This window comes from Leopardus geoffroyi, chromosome A1 (genome assembly GCF_018350155.1).
Source record: "Leopardus geoffroyi isolate Oge1 chromosome A1, O.geoffroyi_Oge1_pat1.0, whole genome shotgun sequence".
Classification (NCBI taxonomy): domain Eukaryota; kingdom Metazoa; phylum Chordata; class Mammalia; order Carnivora; family Felidae; genus Leopardus; species Leopardus geoffroyi.
This window is the reverse complement of record NC_059326.1, coordinates 35749750-35776682: the sequence shown is the minus strand read 5'-3', so window position 1 is coordinate 35776682 and position 26933 is coordinate 35749750. Positions and strand designations below refer to the sequence as shown.

Below are 26933 nucleotides of genomic sequence, written 5' to 3'. Positions count from 1 at the left end.
AAACTTTCACTATCTGTTACCAAAAGCAGACCTAAAGTCCAGGAAAACTTTGTCCTTGTAACAGAGGAAAAACCAATTGTAATTTTGTACCAATGATATTAAAACTCATCTTTTTAAATTTAAATTAAATTATTCTGATCTTAACCAGCTTGATTGCCATAAAATTCCTTTCCCAAGGTTGCATTTTCCCAAAATTCAAACCTTCTGCAATTTTGTCCAGTTTTTTTACTCTTATTCTGAAATAACCAGTTTTAACTTGAAGACAAAATTACTTCATTTTTCCTTAATAAAAATACATCTCCATCTCTCATACCTTCTTTTACCAAAAACACATATCCTACTTTTCTTACATATGGAGATGTTTCCCTTATTATTTCTAGCAGCTTTAATTACATGTATTGGTATTTCTAACACTAAAAAATGTAATTTTTAGTGAAAATAAAGAAGTAAGCAATTGAGCACTATCTTTTACATGAGCATTTTGTGACTTAACAAATTATAAATTTTTTTTAATTTGTAGAAACATGTACTTTCTCACAGTAAATTCTTTATTTGTGGCACAAAACATGATTACTAATAAATTCAAATATCTTTAGTGTCTCTGTAAAAGGAAGCCAAAAGTGGGTAAACCTGTGTTCAGTAATTTTTTCAATACTTAATGTTTTGGGAAATAATGTAGATATTTAATTTAACTTAGCAAAACTTTAAGGTTTCAGGCTACCAAAAAGATTTGGGGACACTATTTAAAAAGTTGACCTATGTTTAGATTACCCACAAAAACTTCATGAGACAAACTCAGCTATCAGCCCTCACTCTTTCTCGCTGACAAATTTTGAAACGTAAATAACATGACCTAATTTGACTAATAAACCCAAGTAGAATAAAGTTATACATCTACATTAATTTTAATGCTGATAATTCTGAAGACATATCTATTTTAATCGATCCAAATTTCAACTAGCTTCTATTTACCAAAGATTATTTCAGATCGCATGAACTTAAAAAGCATTTGTGTTAGTTTCTATTATAATTCTGAGAGTTTTAGGAATCCTTAATGCATATAAGTGCTTAATTCTCTTCAAGCCAATTACATAGAACCCTTTTATAAGTTAATTTTAGCAATACTATCCAGAGGTAGAAAATACCACATCTCTACAGCATATAGAGAGAGAAACAAATAAACATAAAGACAGACGCAAAGACCTTGTGCCTTCCATTTATAACCATTAGTTATAAAAGAGATTGGATCTAAATTGCATTTCTGGCAGATAGAATGATTTGACATTATCTTCTTAGATGGCAAAATCCTTCTATTAATATTTATGGGTAAGATACAAGTTTTTCATTTGCCTAAGTTTTGGGCTTTTTTCAAAAATTTAACTAAATTCTAGTTAGTTAACATATAGTGTAATATTGTTTTCAGGAATAGAATTTAGTGATTCATCATTTACATATAACACTCAGTGCTCATCACAAGTGCCCTCCTTAAAACCCATCACCCGGGGCGCCTGGGTGGCGCAGTCGGTTAAGCGTCCGACTTCAGCCAGGTCACGATCTCGCGGTCTGTGAGTTCGAGCCCCGCGTCGGGCTCTGGGCTGATGGCTCAGAGCCTGGAGCCTGTTTCCGATTCTGTGTCTCCCTCTCTCTCTGCCCCTCCCCCGTTCATGCTCTGTCTCTCTCTGTCCCAAAAATAAATAAACGTGGAAAAAAAAAAAAAAACCCATCACCCATTTATCCCATTCCCCACCCACCACCCTCCATCAACGCTCATTTTGTTCCCTATTGTAGTCTCTTATTATTTGTTTCCCTCTTTTGTCCCCTTCCCATATGCTCATCTGTTTTGTTTCTTAAAATTCCACATATGAGTGAAATCATATGATGATGATATTTGTCTTTCTCTGACTGACTTATTTCACTTAGCATAATATACTCTAGCTCCATCCACATCATTGCAAATAGCAAGATTTTATTCCTTTTGATGGAATGAAATATATATGGATATGATATATCATGTATATGTATATGTATATACATGTATATGTATATCATATATATATATGAATGACATCTTCTTTATTCATTTATGAGTCATTGAACATTTGGGCTCTTTCCATAGTTTGGCTATTGTTGATAGTGCTGCTATAAACAGTGCACGTACCCATTCAAATCTGTATTTTTGTGTCTTTTGGGTAAACAGCTAGTAGTATAATTGCTGGGTCATAGGGTACTTCTATTTTTAACTTCTTTAGGAACCCCCATACTGTTTTCCAGAGTGGCTGCACCAGTTTCCATTCCCACCAACAGTGCAAAAGGGTTCTCCTTTCTCCTCATTCTCACCAACACCTGTTATTTCCTGTGCTGTTAATTTTAGCCATTCTGACAAGTATGAGGTGGTATCTCATTGTGGTTTTGATTTGTATTTCCCTGATGATGAGTGATGTTGAGCATCTTTTCATATGTCTGTTAGCCATCTGGATGTCTTCTTTGGAAAACTGTTTATTCATGTCTTCTGCCCATTTCTTAATTAGATTATTTGATTTTTGGTGTTGAGTTTCATAAATTCTTTATAGATTTTAGATGCCAACCCTTTATCAGATATATTATTTACAAATATCTTCTCCCATTTCATAGGCTGCCTTTTAGTTTCGTTGTTTCCTTCACTGTGCAGAAGCTTTTTATCTTGATGAAGTCCCAATAGTTCATGTTTTTGCTTTTGTTTCCCTTGCCTCCAGAGACATGTCTAGTAAGAAGTTGCTGCAGCTGAGGTCAAAAAGGTTGCTGCCTATGTTCTCCTCTAGGATTTGATGGTTTCCTATCTCACATTTAGGTCTTTCATTCACTTTGAATTTATTTTGTGTATAGTGTAAGAAAGTGGTCTGGTTTCATTCTTTTGCATATTGTTATCCTATTTTCCCAACACCATTTGTTCAAGAAACTGTCTCTTTTCCATTAGATATTTTTTCCTACTTTGTCGAAGATGAGTTGACCATATAGTTGTGGGTCCACTTCTGGGTTCTGTATTCTGTTTCATAGATCTGTTTTTGTGCCAGTACGATACTATCTTGATGACTACAGCTTTGTAATATAGCTTGAAGTCCAGAACCATGATGCCTCCAGCTTTACTTTTCTTTTTCAAGATTGCTTTGGCTCTTCAGTGTCTTTGTCATCCGATACAAATTTTAGGATTATTTGCTCTAGTGCTGTGAAAAATGCTGATGGTATTTTGATAGGGATTGCATTAAATGTGTAGATTGTTTGGGGTATTTATAAACGTTTAAACAGTGGTTGTTCTTCCAGTCCATGAGCATGGAATATTTTTCCATTTCTCTGTGTCCTCTTCAATTTCTTTCATAAGTGTTCTATAGTTGTCAGAGTACAGATTTTCTACGTCTTTGGTTAGCTTTATCCCTAGGAATCTTATGGGTTTTAGTGCAATTATAAATGGGATCAATTCCTTCATTTCTTTTTCTGCTGCTTCATTACTGGTGTATAGAAATGCAACAGATTTATGTACATTGATTTTATATTTTGCAACTTTTCTGAATTTATGTATCAGTTGTAGCAATTCTTTGGTGCAATCTTTTGGGTTTTCTACATTGAGTATCATGTTGTCTGCAAATAGTGAAAGTTTCACTTCTTCCTTTCCAATTTAGATGCCTTTATTTCTTTTGGTTGTCTGATTGCTGAGGCTAAGACTTCCAGTACTATGTTAAATAGTAATGGTGAGTGTAGACATCCCTGTCTTGTTCCTGACCTTAGGTCTCATTTTTTCCCCATTGAGGGTGATATTAGCTGTGTGTCTTTTGTATATTGCCTTTATGATATTGAGGTATTTTCCATCTATCCCTACTTTGATGAGGGTTTTTATCAAGAATGGATGCTGTATTTTGTCAAATGCTGCTTTTCTGAATCTACTGACAGGATTATGTGGTTTTTATCCTTTCTTTTATTAACGTGGTGTATCATGTTGATTGATTTACAAATATTGAACCATAACTGCATCCCAGGAATAAATCCCCCTTGATCATGATGAATAATTCCTTTAATACACTGTTGAATTTGACCTCCTAGTATCTTGTTGAGAATTTTTGCATCCATGTCCATCAGGAATATTGGCCTGTAATTCTTCTTTTTAGTGGGGTCTTGTCTGGTTTTGGAATCAGGGTAATGCTGGTCTCAGAGAATGAGTTTGGAAGTTTTTCTTCCCTCCCTCCCTCCCTCCCTCCCTTCCTTCCTTCCTTCCTTCCTTCCTTTCTTTCTTTCTTTCTTTCAACAGTTTGAGAAGAACAGGTATTTTAAATGTCTGATAGAATTTCCCTGAGAAGCCATCTGGGCCTAGACTTGTGTTTGTTGGGAAAATTTTGATTACCTATTCAATCTTTGCTTACTATGGATCTGTTCAAATTTTCTATTTCTTCCTATTTCATTTTTGGTAGTTTTTATGTTTCTAGGAATTTGTCCATTTCTTGCAGATTGTCCAGTTTGTTGGCATATAATTTTTCATAATCTGTTATAATTGTATTTCTGTGGTGTTGGTTGTGATCTCTCCTCTTTCGTTCATGATTTTATTTTTGGGGGTCCTTTGTCTTTTCTTTTTGATAAGTCTGGATAGGGGTTCATCAATTTTATTAATTCTTTTAAAGAACCAGCTCTTAGTTTTGTTGATCTGTTCTACTGGGGTTTTTTGTTTCTTTGTTTGTATATCATTTATTTCTGCTCTAATGTTTATTATTTCCCTTCTTATGCTGGCTTTAGGCTTTATTTGCTGCTTCTTTTCTAGCTCCTTTTGGTGTAATTTTAGGTTGTGTACTTGAGACATGCTTCCTGAGGTGGGCCTGTATTGCATTATACTTTCGTCTTAGGAACACCTTGCTGCATCCCAAAGTTTTTGGACTGTTGTGTTTTTATTTTCATTTGCTTCCATGTACTTTTTTATTTCGCCTTTAATTTCCCATTTAACCCATTCATTCTTTAGTAATTCTGTACTCCCATGTATTTTGGTCTTTCCAAATTTTTTTCTTGTGGTTAACTCCAAGTTTAATAGTGTTGTGATCTGAAAATATTCATGGGTATGATCTCAATCTTTTTTACTTGCTGAGGGCTGATTTGTGGCCCAGTATGTGATCTATTCTGGAGCATGTTCCATATGCACTGAAAAAGAATGTGTATTCTGTGGCTTTAGGATAGAATGTTCTGAATACATCTGTTAGGTCCATCTGGTCCAGTGTGTCATTCAAAGCCATTGTTTCCTTGTTGATTTTCTGCTTAGATTATCTGTCCATTGTTATAAATGAGATGTTAAAGTCCCCTACTATTATCAATGCGTTTCTTTAAGTTTGTTATTCATTGATTTATATATTTGGGTGCTACAATTTGGGGGCATAAATACTTACAATTGTAAGATCTTGTTGGATTAATCCCTTAATTATGATATAATGCCCTTCTTCATCTCTTGGTACAGTCTTTGATGTAAAACCTAGTTTGTTGGGGGGCCTGGGTGGCTAGTCAGTTAAGCATCTGACTTTGGCTCAGGTCATGATCTTGCAGTTCATGAGTTAGAGCCCCACGTCGGGCTCTGTGCTGACAGCTCAGAGGCTGGAACTGCTTCAAATTGTGTGTCTCCCTTTTTCTCTGCCCCTCCCCTGCTCACACTGTCTCTCTCAAAATTAAATGAAAGAAAGAAAGAAAGAAAGAAAGAAAGAAAGAAAAAGAAAGAAAGAAAGAAAGAGAAAAGAAAGAGAAAAGAAAAGAAAAAAGAAAAGAAAAGAAAAGAAAAGAAACCTAGTTTGTCTGATATAAGCATGGCTACTCCGGCTTTCTTTTGACATCCACTGGCATGATGGATGCTTTTCCATCCCTTCACTTTTAACCTGCAGGTGGCTTTAGGTCTAAAATGAGTCTTGTAGACAGCATATAAATAAGTCTTGTTTTTTTTTTTATCCATTCTGATACTCTGTGTCTTTTGATTAGAGCATTTATTCCATTTATATTCAAAATAATTATTGATAGATATGAATTAAGTGCCTTTGTGTTACCTGTAAACTTGGGATATCTGGTGATGTTCTCTGTTCCTTTCTAGTCTGTGTTGCTTTTGATCTCCCCCCTCCACCCCACCCCAAAGAGTTGCCTTTAATATTTCTTGCAGGGCTGGTTTAGTGGTCTCGAATTCCTTTAGTTTTTGTTTGTCTGGGAAACTCTATCTCTCCTACTATTTTGAATGACAGCCTTGCTGGATAAAGTATTCTTAGCTGCATATTTTTCCCATTCAGCACATCGAATATATCCTGCCACTCCTTCTGGCCTGACAAGTTTCTGTGGACAGATCTGCTGTGAATCTGATCTGTCTTCCCTCTTAAGTTAAAGATTTTTTTCCTTTGCTGCTTTCAAGATTATTTTCTTGTCTGTGTATCTTGTGAATATGACTATGATACATCTTGGTGATGGCCACCTTTTGTTGAATTTAGTGGCAGTTCTCTTTGCTTCTTGGATTTCAGTGCCGGTTTCCTTTCCCAGATTAGGGGATTTTTCAGCTATAATTTGCTTAAACAAACCTTCTCCTTTTTATCTCTCCTCATCTTCTGGGACTCCTATGATATGGATATTATTATACTTTAAGGAGTCACTGAATTCCCTAAGTCTACATTCGTCATCCAATACCTTTCTTTCCCTCTTCTTTTCATTATTTTCCATATTTATCTTCTGTATCACTGATTCATTCCTCTGCTTTATCCATCCTCGTTGTCATGGTATCCATTCAGATTTGCATTTCAGTTATAACATTTTTAATTTTGGCCTGACTAGTTTTTCGTTCTTTTATCTCTGCAGTAAGGAATTCTCTGATGTTTTCTACGCTTTTTAGAAACCCAGCTAATGTCCTTAAAATTGTTGTTTTAAATTCTAGTTCAGACATCTTACCTATATCTGCATTGATTAAATTCTTGGCCATTATTCCCCCCTGTTTGTTCTTTTGGGGTAAATTCCTCCTGTCATATTTTTTGTGTGTCATTGTTAGGAAAGCCTGTTATATCCCTCCTTCTAAGAGTAATAGCTATATTAAGAAGAGGTACAAAAAAGACAAAAGGAAGGTAAAACCTAGGTATGTTTTGGTCTGCTTGTTAAAAGAAGCTAGATCCACAAAATAATAAATACATTTTTAAAATAATTAAATTGGGGCGCCTGGGTGGCGCAGTCGGTTAAGCGTCCGACTTCAGCCAGGTCACGATCTCACGGTCCGTGAGTTCGAGCCCCGCATCGGGCTCTGGGCTGATGGCTCAGAGCCTGGAGCCTGTTTCCGATTCTGTGTCTCCCTCTCTCTCTGCCCCTCCCCCGTTCATGCTCTGTCTCTCTCTGTCCCAAAAATAAATAAACGTGGAAAAAAAAATTAAAAATAAAATAAAATAATTAAATTAAAAATTAAAAAAAATTAAAGATTGCTTTTTCTTTATCCTATTAAACAACAACAACATGAAAGGAAGCTAGATCCTCTTTCTCCTAGAGCTGAAGCTTTACAACACTCTGTGATTAATAGACTGTGCATGAGATGGGTTTGTGCTGGTCTTCTGGGGGTGGGGCCTACTGTGCTGATTCTCAGGCAGACTTGTCCTAGTGGAGATGCACCTGCAGGGTGCAAGGGGGTGGGGCTTGGTGTAAGTGGCTCTGGCCTCCACTAGGTGGCACTGTTTTGCTCACTGAAGTCAGTCTGTGCTGATGAGTGGGAGAGGGAAGGGGAGATGGTCTACTCCACTCTTTAATCCTGTCAGCAGGAAGCTTGCAATGCCACTGTTCAGGAAGCCTTCACAGAAGAGCAAACAATAAAACAACCTCTTGTGTCCCCAGTTTCCACCAGATCCCTGCCTTCACCCTGTCTGCATCCAAGCTATCTGCCTGCCAGGTGGCACAGCACTCCTGTGTTTTATCTCAGGTGTATGGCTGGGTTTCAAAACTCCAAATTTTAGAGATTAGTGCGGCACAGACACACACTGATCCTCTAGGGGAGGGTCTTGCTGTGCTGTGGCCATGCTGGCTTGTCTCAGAAGTAAGTTGTGTGACAGGGCAGCAGTTTAGAGGTTACGGTAAAGCTCAGGAGAAAGCCGACACCAAGGCTTATTGCCCTCAGCCGGTATCCCCATTCCTATGTTAGTGTATGGGACAGCTCAACGGCACATGCCAAGTCTTTTGCCCACCAGAGAGGCCTTGCCACATCTCCCAAATGCACTCCAAGCAGGGGAACTGCTTCTCCCCATGTGACCCAAGGGATCCTGAGACCACACCACATGCTTCTGGTTCTCTTCCCTCCTTTCCCACCAGAGCACCAGGCACAGACCCTGGTGATGGTGTTGACCTTTGAAACTTGAGACTCTGCACTCTGCTATTTGTAAAAACTTGCAGTATTCAGCCCCTCTCTCTTTCCCAGTCAATAGTTTTATGGAAGTTTTTCTTGTGCATTTCTCTTCTCGTGCTTTCACTCATTCTCTCTTTTTCTTTCACTCCTCTATTTGTGATCGGGGTCCCTCCCCATGGTAGCACCCACAGATCTTCTCTCTCCCAAATCAACTCTCTTCATCTCCTACCTTCCATGCTGTGGCCTTTTTTTCTGTCTCTAGTTATGCAGATTTTCTCGCTCAGCCCTCAGTTTGATATCTTGGGTGTTTAGAATGATTATCTAGCTGTACTCGAGGGACAAGGCGAGCCTAGGGTCCCCCTACTCCTCGATCATCTTAACTCTGTTTCTCTCTACTCAAGTATCTATTTGCCTAAGTTTTAAAATAATACTTTCTCCTTTGTTTTTGTTTCTTTGTTTTCTGATAAGATTTTTTTCCCTGAGGGGCTCCTGGGTGGCTCAGTCGGTTAAACTTCTGACTTTGGCTCAGGTGTTAATCTCCAAGTTCATGAGTTTGAGCCCCGCATCGAGGTCTCTGCTGTCAGTGGAGGATCCCACTTGGGATCCTCTGTCCCCCTCTCTGCCCCTCCCCTACATGCATGCATGTGCAGTCTCTTTCACAAATAAATGAACATTTAAAAACAAAACAGAATTTCCTCCCTGGAATTGGTGTTTCATTTTTATTGAAGGATAGTTGGCATACAATCTTTATTAGTTTAAGCTGTACAACAATTTGACAACTCTACAGGTTATGCCGTGCTCATTGTAAGTTACCTACCAGCTGTCACCGTACAACATTCATACAACACAATTACAATACCACTAGCTGTATTCCCCATGATGTGCCTTTTATCCCTGTGACCTATTCATTCCATAACTGGAAGCTTCTCTCTCTTACTCCCCTTAACACATTTTGCTCATCTCCCTAACCTCTCCCCTCTGGCCGCTTTCAGGTTTTTTTCTTTGTATTTATGGGTCTGTTAATGCATTTTTTTTTTGTTTGTGCATTTGTCTTCTAAATTCGACATATTAGTAAAATCATATGATATTTATCTTTCTCTGACTGATTTCACTTAGCATAATACCCTCCTGGTCCATCTTTGTTTTCTCAAATGTCAATATCTCATTTTTTTTTTTGGCTGAATAATATTCTATTGCATATATAAACCACATCTTCTTTATCCATTCTTCTGTCAGTTAACACTTTGCAAATAATGCTGCAATAAAGATAGGGATGCATAGATCTTTTAAAATTAGCATTTTTGTTTTCTTTGGCTAAATACTCCATAGTGAAAGTACTAGATTATATGGTATTTCTATTTTAATTTTTTGAAGAACCTCCATATTATTTTCCATAGTAGCTATACCAATTTATATTCCAACCAACAGTGCACAACTTTGCCAGTGCTTGTTGTGTCTTGTTTTTGGTATGAGGTAACATCTCAGTGTGGTTTTGATTTACATTTCCTTGATAATTAGTGATGTTGGCCATCTGCGTGTCTTCTTTCAAAAAATGTCTATTCAGATCCCATGCCCATTTTTTATCTGATTATTTGGCTTTTTGGTGTTGAGTTGTATAAGGTCTCATTTACAAATATCTTCTCCCATTCAATAGCTGTCTTACCATTTTGTTGATGGTTTCCTTTGCTGTGCAAAAGCTTTTTATTTTGGTGTAGTCCCAATAGTTTATTTTTGCTTTTGTTTCCTTTGTCTGAGGAGTCATATTTAGATAAATGTTGCTAAGGCCAATGCAAGAGATTACTGCCCATGTTTACTTATGAGAGTGTTATGGTTTCAGGTCTCACCTTTAGGTCTTTAATTTACTCTTAGGTTATTTTTGTCCATGATGTAAGAAAGTGGTCCAGTTTCATTCTTTTGCATACAGCTCTTCAGTTTTCCCAACACCATTTACTGAACAGACTGTCTTTTCCCCACTGCATATTCTTGCCGCTTTTGTCATGAATGAACTTACACATATGCATAGGTTTATATGCATGGTTTTATTCCAAGGCTTTCTATTCTATTCCATTGATATGTGTATCTATTTCTGCCCAGTGCCCTACTATTTGATTGTGATGGCTTTGTAGTATATCTTGAAATCTAGGATTGTGATACTTTCTTTCTCAAGATTGCTTTGGCTATTTGGAGTCTTTGGCAGATTCATGCAAATTTTAGGATTATTTGTTCTAGTTCTATGAAAAATGCTATTGGTATATTGATAGGGATTACATTGAATATGTAGATTGCTTTAAGAGGTATGGACATTTTAGGGGCGCCTGGGTGGCTCAGTCAGTTAAGCATCTGACTTCAGCTCAGGTCATGATCTCAGAGCTCATGGGTTCGAGCCCCGTGTCGGGCTCTGTGCTGACAGCTCAGAGCCTGGAGCCTGCTTCGGATTCTGTGTCTCCCTCTCTCTCTCTACCCCTCCTCTGCTCATGCTCTGTCTCTCTCTGTCTCAAAAATAAACAAACATTAAAAAAATTTAAGAGGTATGGACATTTTAACAATGATTCTTCAAATTTGTGAGCATGTATGTCTTTCCATTTGTGTCATCTTTAGTTTCTTTTATTTTTGAGAGAGAGAGAGAGAGGGAGACAGAGCATGAGCAGGGGAGGGAGAGAGAGAGGAAGACACAGAATCTGAAGCAGGCTCCAGGCTCTGAGCTGTCAGCACAGAGCCCAGCATGGGGCTTGAACTCACGAACTGTGAAACCATGACCTGAGTTGAAGTCGGATGCTTGGGTGACTGAGCCACCCAGGCACCCCATCTTTAGTTTCTTTCATCACTGTTTTATAATATTCAAAGTACAGGGTGTTTTTTTTTACCTCCTTGGTTAAGTTTATTCCTATGAATTTTATTTCTGGTGCAATTGTAAATAGGATTGTTTTCTTAATTTCTCTTTCTTCAATATTAGTGTACAGAAACAACAGATTTCTATATATTAACTTTGTATTCTGCAACTTTACTAGATTTATTACTGCCAGTAGTTTTTGGTTGGAGTCTTTAGAGTTTTCTATGTATCATGTCATGTCACCTACAAATAGTGATAATTTTACTTTTTTCATACCAATTTGGACCCTTCAGTTTTTCTTGTCTGATTGCTATTGCTAGAACTTCCAGTACTAGATTGAGTAAAAGTGGAGACAGTGAACATCCTCTTTCCTGATCCTAGAGGAAAAGCTCTCAGTTTCCCACCATTGAGTATGATGTTAGCTGTGTTTTTGTCAAAAATTGTTTTTATTATGTTAAGGTATGTTCTCTAAGGCCATTTCATTGAAAGTTTATATCGTGAACAGATGTTGAATATTGTTAAATGCATTTTCTGTATTGTTTATTCTTTTTCTAGACTTAAGGTTAAGCCTTTAGGCTTAAGGTTAGGTTATTTGAGCTTTTTCTCATTTCTTGAAATTGGCCTCCTGGAACTATTTTTGTTGTGTCTTAAAGATTTTGAAGCGTTGTGTTTTCATTTTTATTGGTCTCCATGTATTTTTATTTCCTCTTTGGTTTTTTTCATTGACATATGGGTTGTTCAGTAGTATATTGTTTCACCTGCAATGTTTTTCCCATTTTTTTCTTCTAATTGATTACTAATTTCATACCATTGTTGTTGGGAAAGATGCTTAATAGGATTTTAACCTTTTTGAATTCATTGAGACTTGTTTTGTGGCCTAACGTGATCTATCCTGGAAAATGTTCCATGTGCATTGATTTTTCTGCATGGATGATCTATCCATTGATGTAAGTGGGGTGTTAAAGTCGCCTAGTATTATTTTACTATTGTCAATTTCTCCCTTTTTGTCTGCTAATATTCGCTGTATTTTTTTAGATGCTCCAATGTTGGATGCTTCTAAAATTATGGGCCTGGGATGTTCCGGGGTGTTTTGTACCTGTGTCATCTGGGCAAGATGGCTGAAGCTGTAGTGAGCGCTGACCAGGGATTTACCAACATGTTCCATGTTGGGTGGCCTTGGTGGGATGTCTGGGGCTAGTGTGGACCTTTGAGCCCAGGGCTCACTGAGGTCATAGATCAGCTAGGCTGCCTGAACCCTGCTCCTATCCACACTATCAAGGAGGAGGGGAAATGAAAACCATACCACTTGCCAACCCTTTTAACCCAGAAAGCTCTCCTGACATTTGGCCAAGGTCTAGGGTAGATCCTTTATATTCTTCTTGTTCTTTTAAACCACGCCATCTGGGGCTGGTATGGGCTAGGTCCCCAGGGCTCCCAAAGGTGGCAGGATGGCTATTGAGCCTGGACACTCTTCCCATCTATACTATCAAGGTAGAAGAGGAACATAAACAGTGGCACTTGCCAGCCCCTCTGAGCTGGAGAGAGTCCAGTAGCTCTGCTGCCATTTGGCAGGGCTCAGGGCTGGTTCCTTTATATTCTAGTTGCCTTTTTTAAACTTCAGGGTTTGTTTCGTTTTGATGTTTTTCTGTACCCCAGGGCAGATGAATCCGCACAAGGTCCCTTTGCCTCCATCTCTTGCATTATGTATCTGGTCTTGTGCAGAAGCTGTCCATTCAGGCCTCAGTTCTTCAGGAGGAATAAACAGGTGTAAATTTGGTGTGCCCAGGGAGGAGATGAATTCTTCCATAACCATAACCATAATTCTTCCACCATCCATAACCATAGCCGTTCTTATTCCTGAAATTGGCATTTTAAAGAGACCTAGGTAAGAATTCCTGGAGGGATCAAGTAGAACATTTACATTTCAAAGGCACAGAGAAAGAATGTAAGTTCCTCTGTGCCCAACTTTTGTTTTTTAGGGCCAAAACTTTTACAATATTTACAAAAAGTCTTTCAGGATAAATAGAGGAGGTTTGGGGATTGGTAAAAAGAATAGGTGGGCTTTAAATTGTTTCTGGAGCTGCTTTTCTGGTTTTGTAAAGATTTGTAAAGTAGTTTTTATTCAATTTGAGAGAGAGAGTGAGGGGTCGGGAGGCAGAGAAAGAGAGAGAACCCCAAGTAGGCTCTGCACTGTCATTGTGAGCCCGATGCATGGCTTGATGTCAAGAACCATGAGATCATGACCTGAGCCAAAAGCAAGAGTCTGAAGCTTAACCAACTGAGCCACCTGGGCTCCCAAAGGACAGTTGCTTTTAATTCCTCAAGGAATTGGGTTGTAACTAAAATGACATCATAGATTGATCCACCTATTAATCCTTTTATGAGAGCTTTAGAAAGTTTTTCTTGCCTTCTGGGTACATAGTTTCATTTTAGTTAAGGGGAGAAGGCCTTAAAAATATTCCCATTAGGCTCCAATTAACACCTTCTGACCTAAGAGCTACTTCATTCGAGTTGGTATTTAAGAATTTGCATGGCCCAGGGGTGTCTGGCTGGCTCAGTTAAGCTCCTGACTTCAGCTCAGCTCATGATCTCACAGTTCATGAGTTCAAGCCCCATGTTGGGCTCTGTGCTGACAGCTCTGTTCCTGAAGCTTGCTTCAGATTCTGTGTCTCCCTCTGTCTCTGCCCCTCCTCCACTCATGCTCGTGCTTTCTCTCTCAAAAATAAACATTTAAAAATTTTTTTTAAAAATTTGCATAACTTGGAGCCTGCTTCAGATTCTGTGTCTCCTCTCTCTGCCCTCCCCTGCTCTCACTCTCTCTCTCAAAAATAAATATTAAAAAAAAAATTTTTTTTTTTAAGAATTTGCATAGGACCTTTGAGTACACTTCTTTTTCCAGTGTCCAGGTGATTACAAATGAAACATTCACCCTTGGACCATCATTCTGATGGTAGATACCTAGAGGGCGTAATGTGGGCAGCCAAGCAGTATCTCAGGTGCGTGGCTTTGGGTCTGTTGTAGCTGTAAGGCCAGTAGTGTGGCCGACTTTTGTTTGCAGTTGTGTTCCAAAGACCTTTCAGTGTTCAGCGGTGGTTGTAAGTTCAGATACTAAAAGATTTGTTGCTATTTTGTGAGTTTCTATGGGTTCATGAGGGGACCATGCTGAAAATCAAACATCTCAAAAACTGTCCTCAGTGTTTTGCCGTTTTGCTTCCCACGTCCATTCTTGGACTTTGCCAGGTCCCACCATCATTTGCACAAGCTGATAAGGATCTGGCAGACTGGGGTTGTAGGCCCTAATAATGACTAAATTCTTCAGAACACTTTTGGGGATCCTCCCCTTAGGAAATTCTATTAATTATGACCCTTATTTCATTGTTGACCAAGGAGTTAAGGATACCCGAGAAGGATCACCCAGGACCTTGGGTGGTTTATTGTAAAGGTAACTGTTTAATAGTCTCTTCAGAGTGGAAAGGTAGTTCAGACAGAGTTAGAACATGAGTACTCAGGTAAAGAAAGGTAGAGGAGAGTGATAGGAGTCATGTCAGCTTTATCGTCATTTGTTTTAGGTACCTCTTATGTCTTTAATTTTTCATGAGCCTTTAACAACAAATTTTTTAATGAAATAGTTTAGAATCTTGAAGCCTTTTAGGAGTTTTTACACACCAATTAAAGTAGGTACCCCATTCTGTTTAATTCAGGAACCCTTGCTTTCAAGTGTACTTTTTAAGTGAACAATCTTGTCTAATTGAGATGCTCCCCATAATGGCTATTTTTTTTTAATTTTTTTTAACCTTTATTTATTTTTGAGACAGAGAGAGACAGAGCATGAACAGGGGAGGGTCAGAGAGAGAGAGAGAGACACAGAATCAGAAGCAGGCCCCAGGCTCTGAGCCATCAGCCCAGAGCCCGACGTGGGGCTCGAACTTACGGACCGTGAGATCGTGACCTGAGCCGAAGTCGGACGCCCAACCGACTGAGCCACCCAGGCGCCCCCATAATGGCTATTTTAATTCTAGGTTGCCTTTAGTAAGATTTTGCCACTTTCGTAGATATTTATACATTCCATAACCATAGTCTTAGACATGAAATAAGCAGGTGTGCTGTAAGGTGACACACTCAACTTTTTTGGAATTTAAAGCTCATTTAATTTTTTCTTTTTTTTTAAGCTAAGCCTTTGGGTCTCTTGGAGTCAAACTAATACTTAAAAGGGATGTGCCTCTGGGTTGGGGGTTGTGTGGTGTTTGCCATGTACCTCATTGCATAGATATTGAGGTTGGCAGGTGACCTAGGGTCAATCTAACCTGTCCCATGACTAACTTATCCTAACATGAGTCTTGGGTTAGGTGGCAAGAGCTTTAACAGCTTTTAAATGCTAGACTTTTGTCCACCAGTTTTGTAGCTGCTTCCCAGATTCCTTTAGCAATAGCTTTTCTCTACACAAAACAAGACCAACAAACCTGTGCACCTTAACACACCAGCAGTAACCAAAAGATGTTGCTGCAGCCTGGACAAGAAAAGACTGTGTGTGGCCCACTACTAATTCCCACCATGGAATCTTGGGCTGGGGGAAGTACTGAACCAGTAGACCTCAACAAATGGGGACTGGGGACTCCACATAACTGGGGAATTGCAGAGTGCCACGGACAGTTCCCATGTGGATTTGGGAACAGAAACAAGGGCTGGGGGTATCCAGCAAGTCAACAAGAATTGTGGCCTGAACTACCAGCAGCTCCCAATGTCGAACTGACAGGAAAGCCAATTAGATCAGAAGCCCAGCACCAGAGCTGAAGTCAGAACCAAGAGGAATTTACAGCCCTCAGAAATGGCAAGAAAGGACTCAGAAATGTTCATGGGTACTGCTCCTGTGTTTCTGGTTGTTTCCAAAGCCCCCAGAAGTTCAGTTCAGAACCCACTGCTGCCACCAAATCTATTAGAAAGCAAAATTCGACTGAGTAAATTTGAAGATCAAACTGGCTTTAGTCAACAGTTTATCAGGCAGCATCCCATCTAGAACGTAGAAAGGAGCTTCGATGAGTTATAAGAAGACTATGGAAGCTATGGAAGACTTTTGCAGGCTGAAAGAGGGTCACCAAGGAAAGGGTGTTTTGTTTCAGGCGAGGCCTCCTTCCTTTGAAAGGGGACCGAAAGGGTCGATTGGGCAGATTACCTCACTAGTGTTAACCAGAAAATTCCAGATTGATTGGTAACCTTTAGCTACATTCATAGGTGAAGCTTAAACTGCAATCAGGTTAGGTATAAGTCTTGGTTTGCTGATGTGCGGCTCAGCACAAGTGACTCCAGTTTGGACATGTTTTGTTAACAGGTGTCAATTATTTTCTCAATCCAGAGATATCCTTTATTTATCATTGTCTTTGTCTGTTTTGTGAATTGGGGGAGTAACTGTTTTGTTGTTTTGTTTCTACATAATCGGTTTCAGTAAGAGTGTCTTGGCACTCCCAAAAGATTTTGACTGTATACAAAATGCCCTTTTGCTCTTTTTGTCACTTTTACACGTTTTCAATACAAAAGGTAAAATGAACAGCAAAATGAAACTAAGGGAAGACAATTATTTATAGCATCAGTAAATCAACGGTAAGAAACACCACAGGGATATGGGCTGCTGGCGGCCAGCACTAACTTCAGTTATTGCATAGATTAAAAACATATATTTGTCACACACTTTACTATCATGTACACCCAGTAGTGCTTTAAAAATTATATTTATGGGTTATTTTTTTCTCTCACCAAAGTAAAGCCATTTCTGGGGTGAAACAAACAGCTACTTAGTAGGTCAAAGTAATAGTTAGGAGCAAAAGGTAAAGAACTGTGAAGAGAAACCAAACTTCAGGAAGACTAAACAGATGCAGTCAATTTAGGACACCAGAGTTTTGTATTCTTCCTCCTGTCAAAGCTGCCACAGGCTCACCAGTGACCACAAAAGGCAGGAGCTCAATTTTATATTTCATCTGAGAGTTGGCACTTCTAAGAAGCCAGTGCCCATTAGAACCACAATGTGATGGGGGATCAATACCGACTTAAAGGGAATAATACCTCTTTCTAAACCATAACTGATATTTCCTGCAGCTGAGAGGGTTTTCCCCAAGGGCCATCAGCCAGGACTCAGCCTCACCTCAGCATAAGCAGCATAACAACTGTTGGCTGAAACATTTCCTCCTTTGAAGGCCACGTTGCATATATTTATGTTCAGTCTCTTGTCAGCAACTTTCCTAGTTTCCCATGTCTTTTGTGTTACTGGAGAAACAATGGAAAAATTAGCTCAGGAATGGTGGGTGTTTTTTGTTTTGGGCTTGTTTATCTTTCTTTGTCTTCCGAATCTGTAGTCCACCAAAGGTCATGTGAGATCCACCCCTAAATGTAGTTTAGGGCTTTTATTCTCCTGTTTAAGTCCAGTGGGTTCTCTGTATTTAACTTTTCATTCAGTTTCAGGGGAAAAAAAAAAAAAAAATCCATGGTCGAACTCCAGAATCAATTCTTACGGTGAGAATCATATCGAAATAAGTGAGTTTTGTCTTAAAGGAAAATAGCATGTATTCTCACACTGTTTATTTCCACAGAAACATAAAAACAAGGTGTGTGGATTAGACTCCCTTACTGACCTACTACTAAGAATAGCAGCTGGTCCCTGCCATCTGTACTATAATCACCAATGTCCCTGGATGTTGGCCATAGTCCTAGATATATCATACTTCCCTTCACAAACATCAATTGTAACATCTTGTAAGCCCTGGATTTGATTCATAAAATAATAGCACAAGCTCCCTCTCTCTGGGGAGTTAAGCAATCATTCTGCTTTGCTTTCATATTTTTAGTTTCTGTTTAAAAATGTGTACTCGTGGGGCGCCTGGGTGGCGCAGTTGGTTGGGCGTCCGACTTCAGCCAGGTCACAATCTCGCGGTCCGTGGGTTCGAGCCCCGCGTCGGGCTCTGGGCTGATGGCTCAGAGCCTGGAGCCTGTTTCCGATTCTGTGTCTCCCTCTCTCTCTGCCCCTCCCCCGTTCATGCTCTGTCTCTCTCTGTCCCAAAAATAAATAAACGTTAAAAATGTGTACTCATAAGGACTTGAGTTGATGGCATAGAGAAAAGACTTTTTTTCTTGATACCCCAGCCCTGTCTTTCGTTGAAAGAGTCCAAGTGCATCATCTTGTATTTGGAACAGTCTAATTTCATAGGAAAAGGATATGAGCCCACCAGCTTCAAATTACAATTTATTTTATGTCTCTGATCACCTATATAGAGCTCTGTCCAAATTAAAGGGTTGTGGCATGCCCCTGATGTTCAAAGCGAACCATGTAGAAATGAAGTGCATGTTTTTGTGTGGAATTTGTATCTGTGGTTCAGCCCACATGAAGCCACCAATAGTAGACTTTAAAATAATAGTAATGCCAAAAGACACCTGGCTTTGAATCAACATTATAACAAAAGTGAACGTCCAACTCGGTGGCTTCCTCTACCTGCTAACATTTTCTCTAGTTGCAGTGTGATGGGAGACTTCTCCGTCTCAACTTTATCAGCTTTGGGATTTCAGATGAGACTCCCTCAGTTCCACAGTTTGGGCCTCCCATGACTGGGGACAAAGCAAAAAGAAAGAAACTCTGGTCCCACATGAAGGCTCTTGAGGTACTAGGATGTAAATGTGAGGGCTGGGGTGAAGAGTTGTTATCTACGAGCTATAAACTCATTCTTAAAGAAGCCCTTGTGCACTTTCTTTTTTATTTCTTTGGTGGTTTCAGGAATGGTCACTTTCTGTTTTGTATCATCTTGTCTGTTGCTTCTCATAAAAGATTCTCCTCCTGAAACCACAGAGGAGTTAAATGCCAGCTTGGTTTTTCTCTTACCTATGGGTGTGCTGCAGGAACAAAATAATATTTGGGGTTTTCTTAAAGGGGTGGAAATGCTCTTGCCTGCATTGACCCACCCAGTGTTATCCACCTAAGCCTCCGAAGAAGTTCAAAGAGCAAACAGTTAAAGAGAAGCCCAGGCTCTGCTAGGCATTTCATCCTTGGATCTGGCATAGATGGAGTCAAAGAGGACCAAAATATCCAAGTGGATATACAGTCCTTGCTGTTAGCAACACGCAGTTTATTAGTGACCTTGACAAGAGCTGTTTTAGAAGAGGAAAGGGTCAAAAGCATGATTGGAGTGGGTTCAAGAGAAAAATAGGAAGAGAGGAAGTGAGACAGTAAGAATGGGCAATTCTGTTGAGGTATTTTGCTATAAAGGCAGTCAACAATTGAGGTAGTAAATGGAGACTGTGGAGTCAAATATATATATTTTTTCTCTAAAGATTGGGTTTAATACAGCATACTTGTATGCTGAGGGGAATGATCACATGAAGAAGGTAACGTTTCCAATATGGTAGAGAGAGGACAAGCTGCAGGGGGGAATGTCGGTGAATAGACAAGTGACAGTAGTATGTGGTGTTCACTGTGAAGATTTGTCCTCAGAGGGGGGCAGAGAAGATCCTAAGGAGAGGAGTGTATGTGCGTGAAGTAGGTAGATCGTAGGGGTAGGCAGAAGCTTATGGGAGTTCTCTTCTGATTGCTTCTATGAATGAGTTAAATGGCAGTGAAGGAGAACATGTTGGACAGTTGATAAGAAAGGAGAAGGTGTAAAATATTTGTCTAGGAGAATGGAAGAGTAAATGGACTAGGGAACTGCAGTAGTATTAAGGTCATACTTGAAATTCATGGTCATGAATTTCAGCAAGACCCAGAAAGCAAAGGAGTACATGTGTGACCTTGGACATACTGCTCGGAGGTAGTTTACATGGGTCTACTATCTGCTGTACAAAGTTGTTGAGAGAATTAAATGTGACAGAAAGCATTTTGAAGTATAAGTACAGGATATGATTATTATGAAACTTAGCTTTGAATTACTTAGCACTTTTCCTTGGCAAAAAGCTTTTCAAATTTGTTTAAGACAGCCTTAGTATCTCTAGAGACAGCATTTGGCTTCTGCCACTGATTTACTCAGTAACTCAGTCTAAGCAAATGACTTAACTTCCTTTTGCTTTTACCTCTCAATCTATAAAACGAGGGTGGTTATGTTTAAAGCACAACAAATGCTTTATAAATAAAGGTGCTATGTAAACGCAAGCTGGTAATAAAATGGTATTTCAAGCCTCACTGGTACGGTCACTGGAAACTCAGACAGGTCAGCCTTGGGGGGTAGGTGCATCCCTTAAGAAGCTTTTATAGAAGGGAAACACGAGTATCTTGAAATTGGTGTCACCCACGTTATTTCCATTAACATTTACAACTACTCTTTAAGGTTGATTCATAGAACCTGAGACACAAAAAGTTCCATTGTTAAAGCCAAGCAGAAGCTTGGATTTCAATCCAGATTTCTCTTAAAACCCTATGCCCCTTTTTCATTTTGCCACATATAGAATTGGGCTTGATACATTGTAGCCAGAGAAGGTATGGGGATATTTTGTGTTTATTACACACCCATATTTTAGCCAACTTAATCTCTTGTTTGCCATCAAAAATGGAGCTAGAGTTGCCCAGCAGCAGGATACCAGCTACTTCATTGGAGATATCGTCATGATGGAGTCGTTTACAAGAAACCAAATGACAAGAAAAGATAGGAACATCTGGAGAAAGGAGCGTAAGCTGACCAAAGATTTACACTTAGCTACAAATGCAGTTTTCAGACATTCTGGGACAGGAGGGTGGATACCATAAAAATAAATAAATTTGTGTGATCATGGGAACTGCAGGAATAGTATGTCCTCTGTCCTCTTGACTAGAAACACAATATGTACATTATATATTTAATTATATAACTAAAGAACTATATAATTTATAAATTACAAAGCATAAATAGCTCTAGGAAAATCAGTGCTCTGTTAGATTTTTATTTTTGAGTAACGATTGCCCAGCTGATAGAGAAGGTGATAGGAAAGCTGTATTTATTTTCTTCCAACAGCTAAAAGGTGATCATACTTCTAAAATTTGTTGAGATTGTCCAAGAAAGTGTGTAAAATACTCATCCATCACTGGAAGCCCCTGGTCAGGAAATGACAGTGCAGTAAATATCTTCAGCAGCCACCTTTTAATGTACAAGCTGTTTTCGGTTGGAATTTTCAGCACTCACATAAAACACACTGTCATGAGTGACTGCTTGTGCTCCAAAGTCATTACTATTGGGATAATGGAACATCTCTCAGCGAATAACCAAAAAACTTTAAATGTCATGTCAAGTTTGTTGAAGCCATTTTCAAGCCCCGTTCAAGGTTACATGAATATTGAGGGTGTCTGTTTTTTAGAAGTGTTGAGGTCTGTGAGAGCTAACTCATAAGGTTGTACAATAGGAGAGTCAGTTAATTAAAAGAAAATCTCGTGTTCCTTGCAAAAGTCAATCAGCCAGAGCCTTTTAGTCATTAGCTACTGCAGCTCTCTCCTTATAGCCTTCTACGTCAGGCTCAGTCACTTACCAATAAAAGAATATGTATGTGTGTATGTATACATGTCTGTATAAATATATGTGTGTGTATTTGACAGATTATGATGTAGATTTGCTAGGAAGTTTTAACAATTTGCCTCCCAAATGCAATATTTCTTTTAAGGGAAGTCATTGACTTTTTACAGTCCTATTATAAACTTTCCTTTTTGTTTTTTTAAAAAATAATAATTCTCATTATTATTCCAACTAAGGTATATCTTGGGTCATAGAGTTGGAGATAATTTCTTTACCCAGCGCATATTTATTGAGCATCACTTTGCTCCAGAGCCATTTTAGGCACTGACATTAAAGCAGTATTTCGAACCACCTCCCTGCTGTCTTGGAGCTTATATTCTAGTAAAGAGACAGAGAATGGACGAGTAAACAGATATATGATGTGTCTGGTGGTTAGGAGTTCAGTGAAGGAAAAAATGAGGAAGGATGCATGATGGAAAGGGGCAGCGCTATTTCAGTTGTATGGTCAGAAGAGTCCTCTCTATTTAGATAGCATGTGAGCAGAGACCAGAAGGAAATCGGCATTTGTGCTAATGAAATGGTTGTCTATTTACATTTTAGTTTCTTCTTAAACTATGTGTATTTATTTTCAATCTACCTGTCTCTGCTGAATATTTTAATTTAGTCTATCTAAGAGGACTTGTCTGAGAATAATTATTTTAAGTTAATGTGCACAGTCCTTGCTTATCACAGTGATAAGTTTAATGTTTCTTTCTTCCTTACTGTAGAAAATCAGAAAGTGCAGTTGACAGAAGGGTCACGTTCACACTACAATATCAATTGCAACTCAACGAGGACTCCAGTCGCCAAGGAGCTTAATTATAATCTAGACACTCATACGTCTACAGAGAGGATCAAGGCAGTTGAGAAGAAGGAAGCCTGTAATGTAGAAAGCAACAGAAAAAAGGAAATGGAACTTCTTGGCTCTGTTTCTAAAAACGAATCTGTTCCCGAAGTTGAAGCCCTGCTGGCAAGATTACGAGCTTTATAAATTAAACTGGTAAAAAATGATTAAGCCAAATATAAAGCCATGCTCTAAGCTATAACACTTGAAAAAATGCTTTTTATATAAGTGACTTTATATAGTTTAAATTATGATATATATTAGAAAAATAAAGCTAACTACATGATTGCAATGCTTTTTCTATGTACTTGAGGATTTGGCTTATTCAAGATTGTAATGGGTTTTAATGCTTTTCTTGTCTCCTGGTATTCATGTGTTCTATATTTGGTGGCTAAATTATACCTAATGCTTTAGAGAACAGGTAGGTAGCCATGTGTTCAGCAATGTGTCCTGAAGAGAATACATTTTATTAAGTCACTGTAATTTTTACCTGTTTTTAGCATTAATGAATATCAAATTATAATGTCAACTCTTGGTGTGTGTGTATGCATGTATATATGGTGTGTGTGTATATGTATAATATATATATTTATATATTATATACATACACATATATGTGTGTATAATGTGTGTGTGTGTGTGTATATATATATATATATTTCCCATGCATGTCATTTAACATAGGCCCAAGTTTCTCCTTAGTTGGGATCTACATGCTATCAACGTAACATCAGAAACGTGAAATTGAATGTAACAGAGCTGTAAGGAAATGAATGTAAGCTCATTATTATCATTGTTGAATTCGTGTTAATTAGAGCCTGCAGGAGACTATAAGGCCGTTGAGCACATTTCCAAAAATGATGTACTAGCAGTGTATGCACTCTTCGTGAAATGCACATGCTTTTGTATAAAGTAGATGTACATGGTGTTAGAGTGCTGCCGAAACTCTTAACTGCGAGAGCATTTCTCCCCTTGGTTATTATGACTCTCAGGAAGTAGCATCTTGAAACTTCCCAAGTAACAAAGTTTTTTGTGTTTTTTTTTTTTTTTCTGTGAACAAACTTGAAATTACAGTCTCTTTGATCTGACAATCAATAAGTTTCACAAAGATCTAAAGTGTTTCAAGGAAAGTTTCCTGTGCATATGTTGCAATTTTCCCTCATTTGGGGCACTGAATTAACTCTTAATCCTATACAAAAGAAAATAAACTTGCTACTCGCACTAAATGAAAAAATCGGGTGTTTTTGTCGTTAGCATATTCTGTGGAAACAGCCTGTGCTATGCAGTCTATCTAAGCATCTATTTTGCTTTATTATGTGCAGTAAATAAATGACTGCTCTTTTACCTTCAGTTAAAAAGCAGTTATGTGGAACCGGTCTGGCGAGGTCCACTGCTTTTTATTTCCTTGTTTAAGTTGCCACCTCCTTTCAGCTCCAAGTTAATAAAGTTAATTAATTAGAACTATGAACCAGGCCCTGTTTATAGACATTGGGGAACAGAGTGTTATCCACAGCCTATGCAGGAATAAATTGTTCTCCTGTGTATGGCTGAAATAGAAATTGCACCCAGAGGGCAAAATGCATATTTTCCTGAAAACAAATCTTAACAATGAAGAAAGGTGAAGGACATTTACACATTTTAGCAGACAGGACCCTAACAGCAAGAAAAGAAGTGAAAGAAAAGAATTCTGACGATCAGTTCTTAACATGATTTTGCAAACACTTGGGCTTTTCAGAAGCAAAACTGAAATTCAGCCAGATAGTTTGGACATAACAGGTGGCATGCAAACACTCTGGAAACTTGGGTCAGGGAGCAGCCACAAGGGAGAAGCAGCCTGGCAAGTAAAGGGAAGTGAAGATGACATAGACCCCCAAGGGCCGAGAAATGCAGGCAAGTCCTAAACAGACGCAGTCAGCCCCCCAGCACCTGTCTGCAGCAGTGGAAGGACAGCCAGCTAGTGGGAGGACCAGCAGGGGCCGGCCTCCTGCAGGTCAGGGGCCCCACTCCCTCCGCCTCCCTGGCGGGAGTCTGTTCTGATCAGGCCTGGATAGGGGACTGTTTAGATGTGGAGAGGGAAACACAAAAGAGTAGACAGAGGTAAGAGCCAACCAAGAAACAGCTCATTTTCTGCTGCAGAGATTTCAGTGATAAATGCTCCTTCAACAATGGGCAGGGGGGTATGATTAGGGTTTTTAAATCCATATTATTCCTTTAGCCAACTTTAGATGAAAACTAGACATCGAGGTACAAGTTCATGTTTCTGAGCAAACAGTTTATTCTTTTGAATTTGCAGGTAAATGTGAAGCCAAAACACAGGTCAGCACCCTTGACAAGGATGTTCGTCCAGGCTAGTGACAAACCCCAACTGGGTTCCCACCCCCTCTCAGGTCAGCGTAAAGAATTTGGCAGAAACACACAGACAAGTAAGCACTCAAATACAACGAGTTGTGCAAAAGCAAAGACCTGCTGCTAACAAGTTTTCCCATATATTTGATATTTGAAGTGATTTATAAATAAGGGAGGCAATCCAATCATACAGCAGCCCCCTCCCCCCCCACCACTGCCTTATCCTCAGGGGATTCATTCAAAGACATCCTCCCCAGGGGATGCCTGAAATTGCAAGTAGTACCAAACCCTAAATAGACTATGCTTTTTCCTATACAAAGTTTAATGTCTAATTAGGCACAGTAAGAGATGAACAGCAATACTAATACTAAAATAGAATAATTGTAACCATACACTATAATAAAAGGCTATATGAATGAATGTAGCTTCTATCAGAATAACTTCATGTACTATACTCCTCCTTTTTGTGATGACGGGAGATGATAAAATGCCTCCGTGATGAAAGGAGGTGAGGTGAGCATTGCAGGTGTAGTTTTAAGCTACTATAACCTTCTGACAGTATGTCACATTGAGGATTATCTGCTTCCAGACTATGGCTGTGCACAGGTAAGGGAAACCATGGAAAGTTAAACCAGAAATGAAGGCATGGAGGGACCACTCTATATGCATGTATGTCCTTTGTTAACATTTAGATATTTAAACAAAATGTATCAAAGTTTATATGAGGAAGTAGATGGTTCAATAATTTATGTCATACATTTTCTGGTAAATCTAGCAAATGCAATTATTTATACCAAGTTTCTCCAAAACTCTAGTTATTACCACACTATTTAGTCAAAAAGAGGACTCAGTAATGACTTTAAAATGTTAGTTTAGCCACAAATGATTATTGCCTGGGTTGATCCGTTCTTATTTTAAAATACAATCCAATGTGGATCTGAGTTTCCTAGTTAAAAACAAAACCCTCCTTTATGGTTAAGCACAGGTGGGCCAGGAGCACATTTCGAGGTTACTTTTGTGCCACTTTTTGTACAGACTATGTAACTTTTGGAAAGTAATAGGTCCTAATAAATAAACTGCTAATTTGATTGAACCTCAAAAAGTGGCATTTGTGTTCTTCTTCTTCATATTAATTGTTAAAATTTTTGAAATCCAGGAATGGTAAGCTGGCAGTGTAACCATATTCAATTTTGTCTAGTCAGTTGTTAAAAGTAGCTCTTCTATGTCCTTGCCAGGCCTGAGTGTTCTTAAAATATGTCCTGGGGCCAAACTGTTAAGTCATTTTGCTCTAAGAGCTACTCTTTAGCAAAACACATGAAGTTGCCAAAGAACCACAAAGTCTGGATGGTATTTCAAAATTGAATCCAAATCTCCCCATAAAAGTTCATTATTCCTAAACAGACCTTTGCCTTTGAGAATGGGTACAAGGAGATGGTGTCTTGGGATTTGGAAAGTGGCAGAGTAGGAGGGTACTGAACTCACCTCCTCCTACAGAAGCATCAAGGCTACAACTACATATGGTGCGACTCACTCTGAGAACAGCCTGAGCCTAGTAGAATAGCTATTCCACAGCCAAAGACATAAAGAGTGACACTGAGAAGGGCAGGTGAGGCAGAGACACAGTTGTGAACCAACCCCCCCTCCCCCCCGCCAGCACATGGGCCCACAGGCAGGAGGGCCTTCCTGAGGAGCAGAGGGATCAAATCCCACATCAGGGACACATACCTCCACTTCACCCACCCCCACCACCCCCATGAGGGTCTGAACCAGGAAGAGGAGCCCTCCTAATTTCTGGCTTTGAAAATCAGCAAGGCTTAACTCTGGGACGACCTGAGGGCTGTAGGAAACTGAAAATCTGCTCTTAAAGAGTCAGGGCACTCTATCATGCACTCTAAAACCCAGCACAGGGGCAGCAATTTGAGAAGTTCCTGGGTTATTCCTCAAAGAAATTTACTGGCTAATTTTCGGTCATGTGCTAGACAGATGGGTGTCTTTTTTTTTTTTTTTTTTTGATTCCTGTCCTCCTTCAGCCTAGCAGCCTGACAGTGGAAAGAGCAGCCCTAATACTCTCCAGTCTCCACATTCCCC

General features: G+C 39.1%; 1 protein-coding gene across 5 annotated transcripts in view; it reads left to right on the top strand.

Moving 5' to 3' along the window:
• DIAPH3 (diaphanous related formin 3) overlaps positions 1-25947 on the top strand; it is a 510352-nt gene extending 484405 nt beyond the window's left edge. For 4 of the 5 annotated variants that reach the window (XM_045478449.1, XM_045478414.1, XM_045478433.1 and 1 more), the window contains one exon: positions 22384-25947. In XM_045478449.1, the coding sequence (XP_045334405.1) occupies positions 22384-22646 (263 nt within the window). In that variant the 3' untranslated portion in view covers positions 22647-25947. The remainder of the gene's footprint in view (positions 1-22383) is intronic. The other variant, XM_045478422.1, reaches the window with a different exon arrangement.
• Positions 25948-26933: the final 986 nt, after the last annotated feature.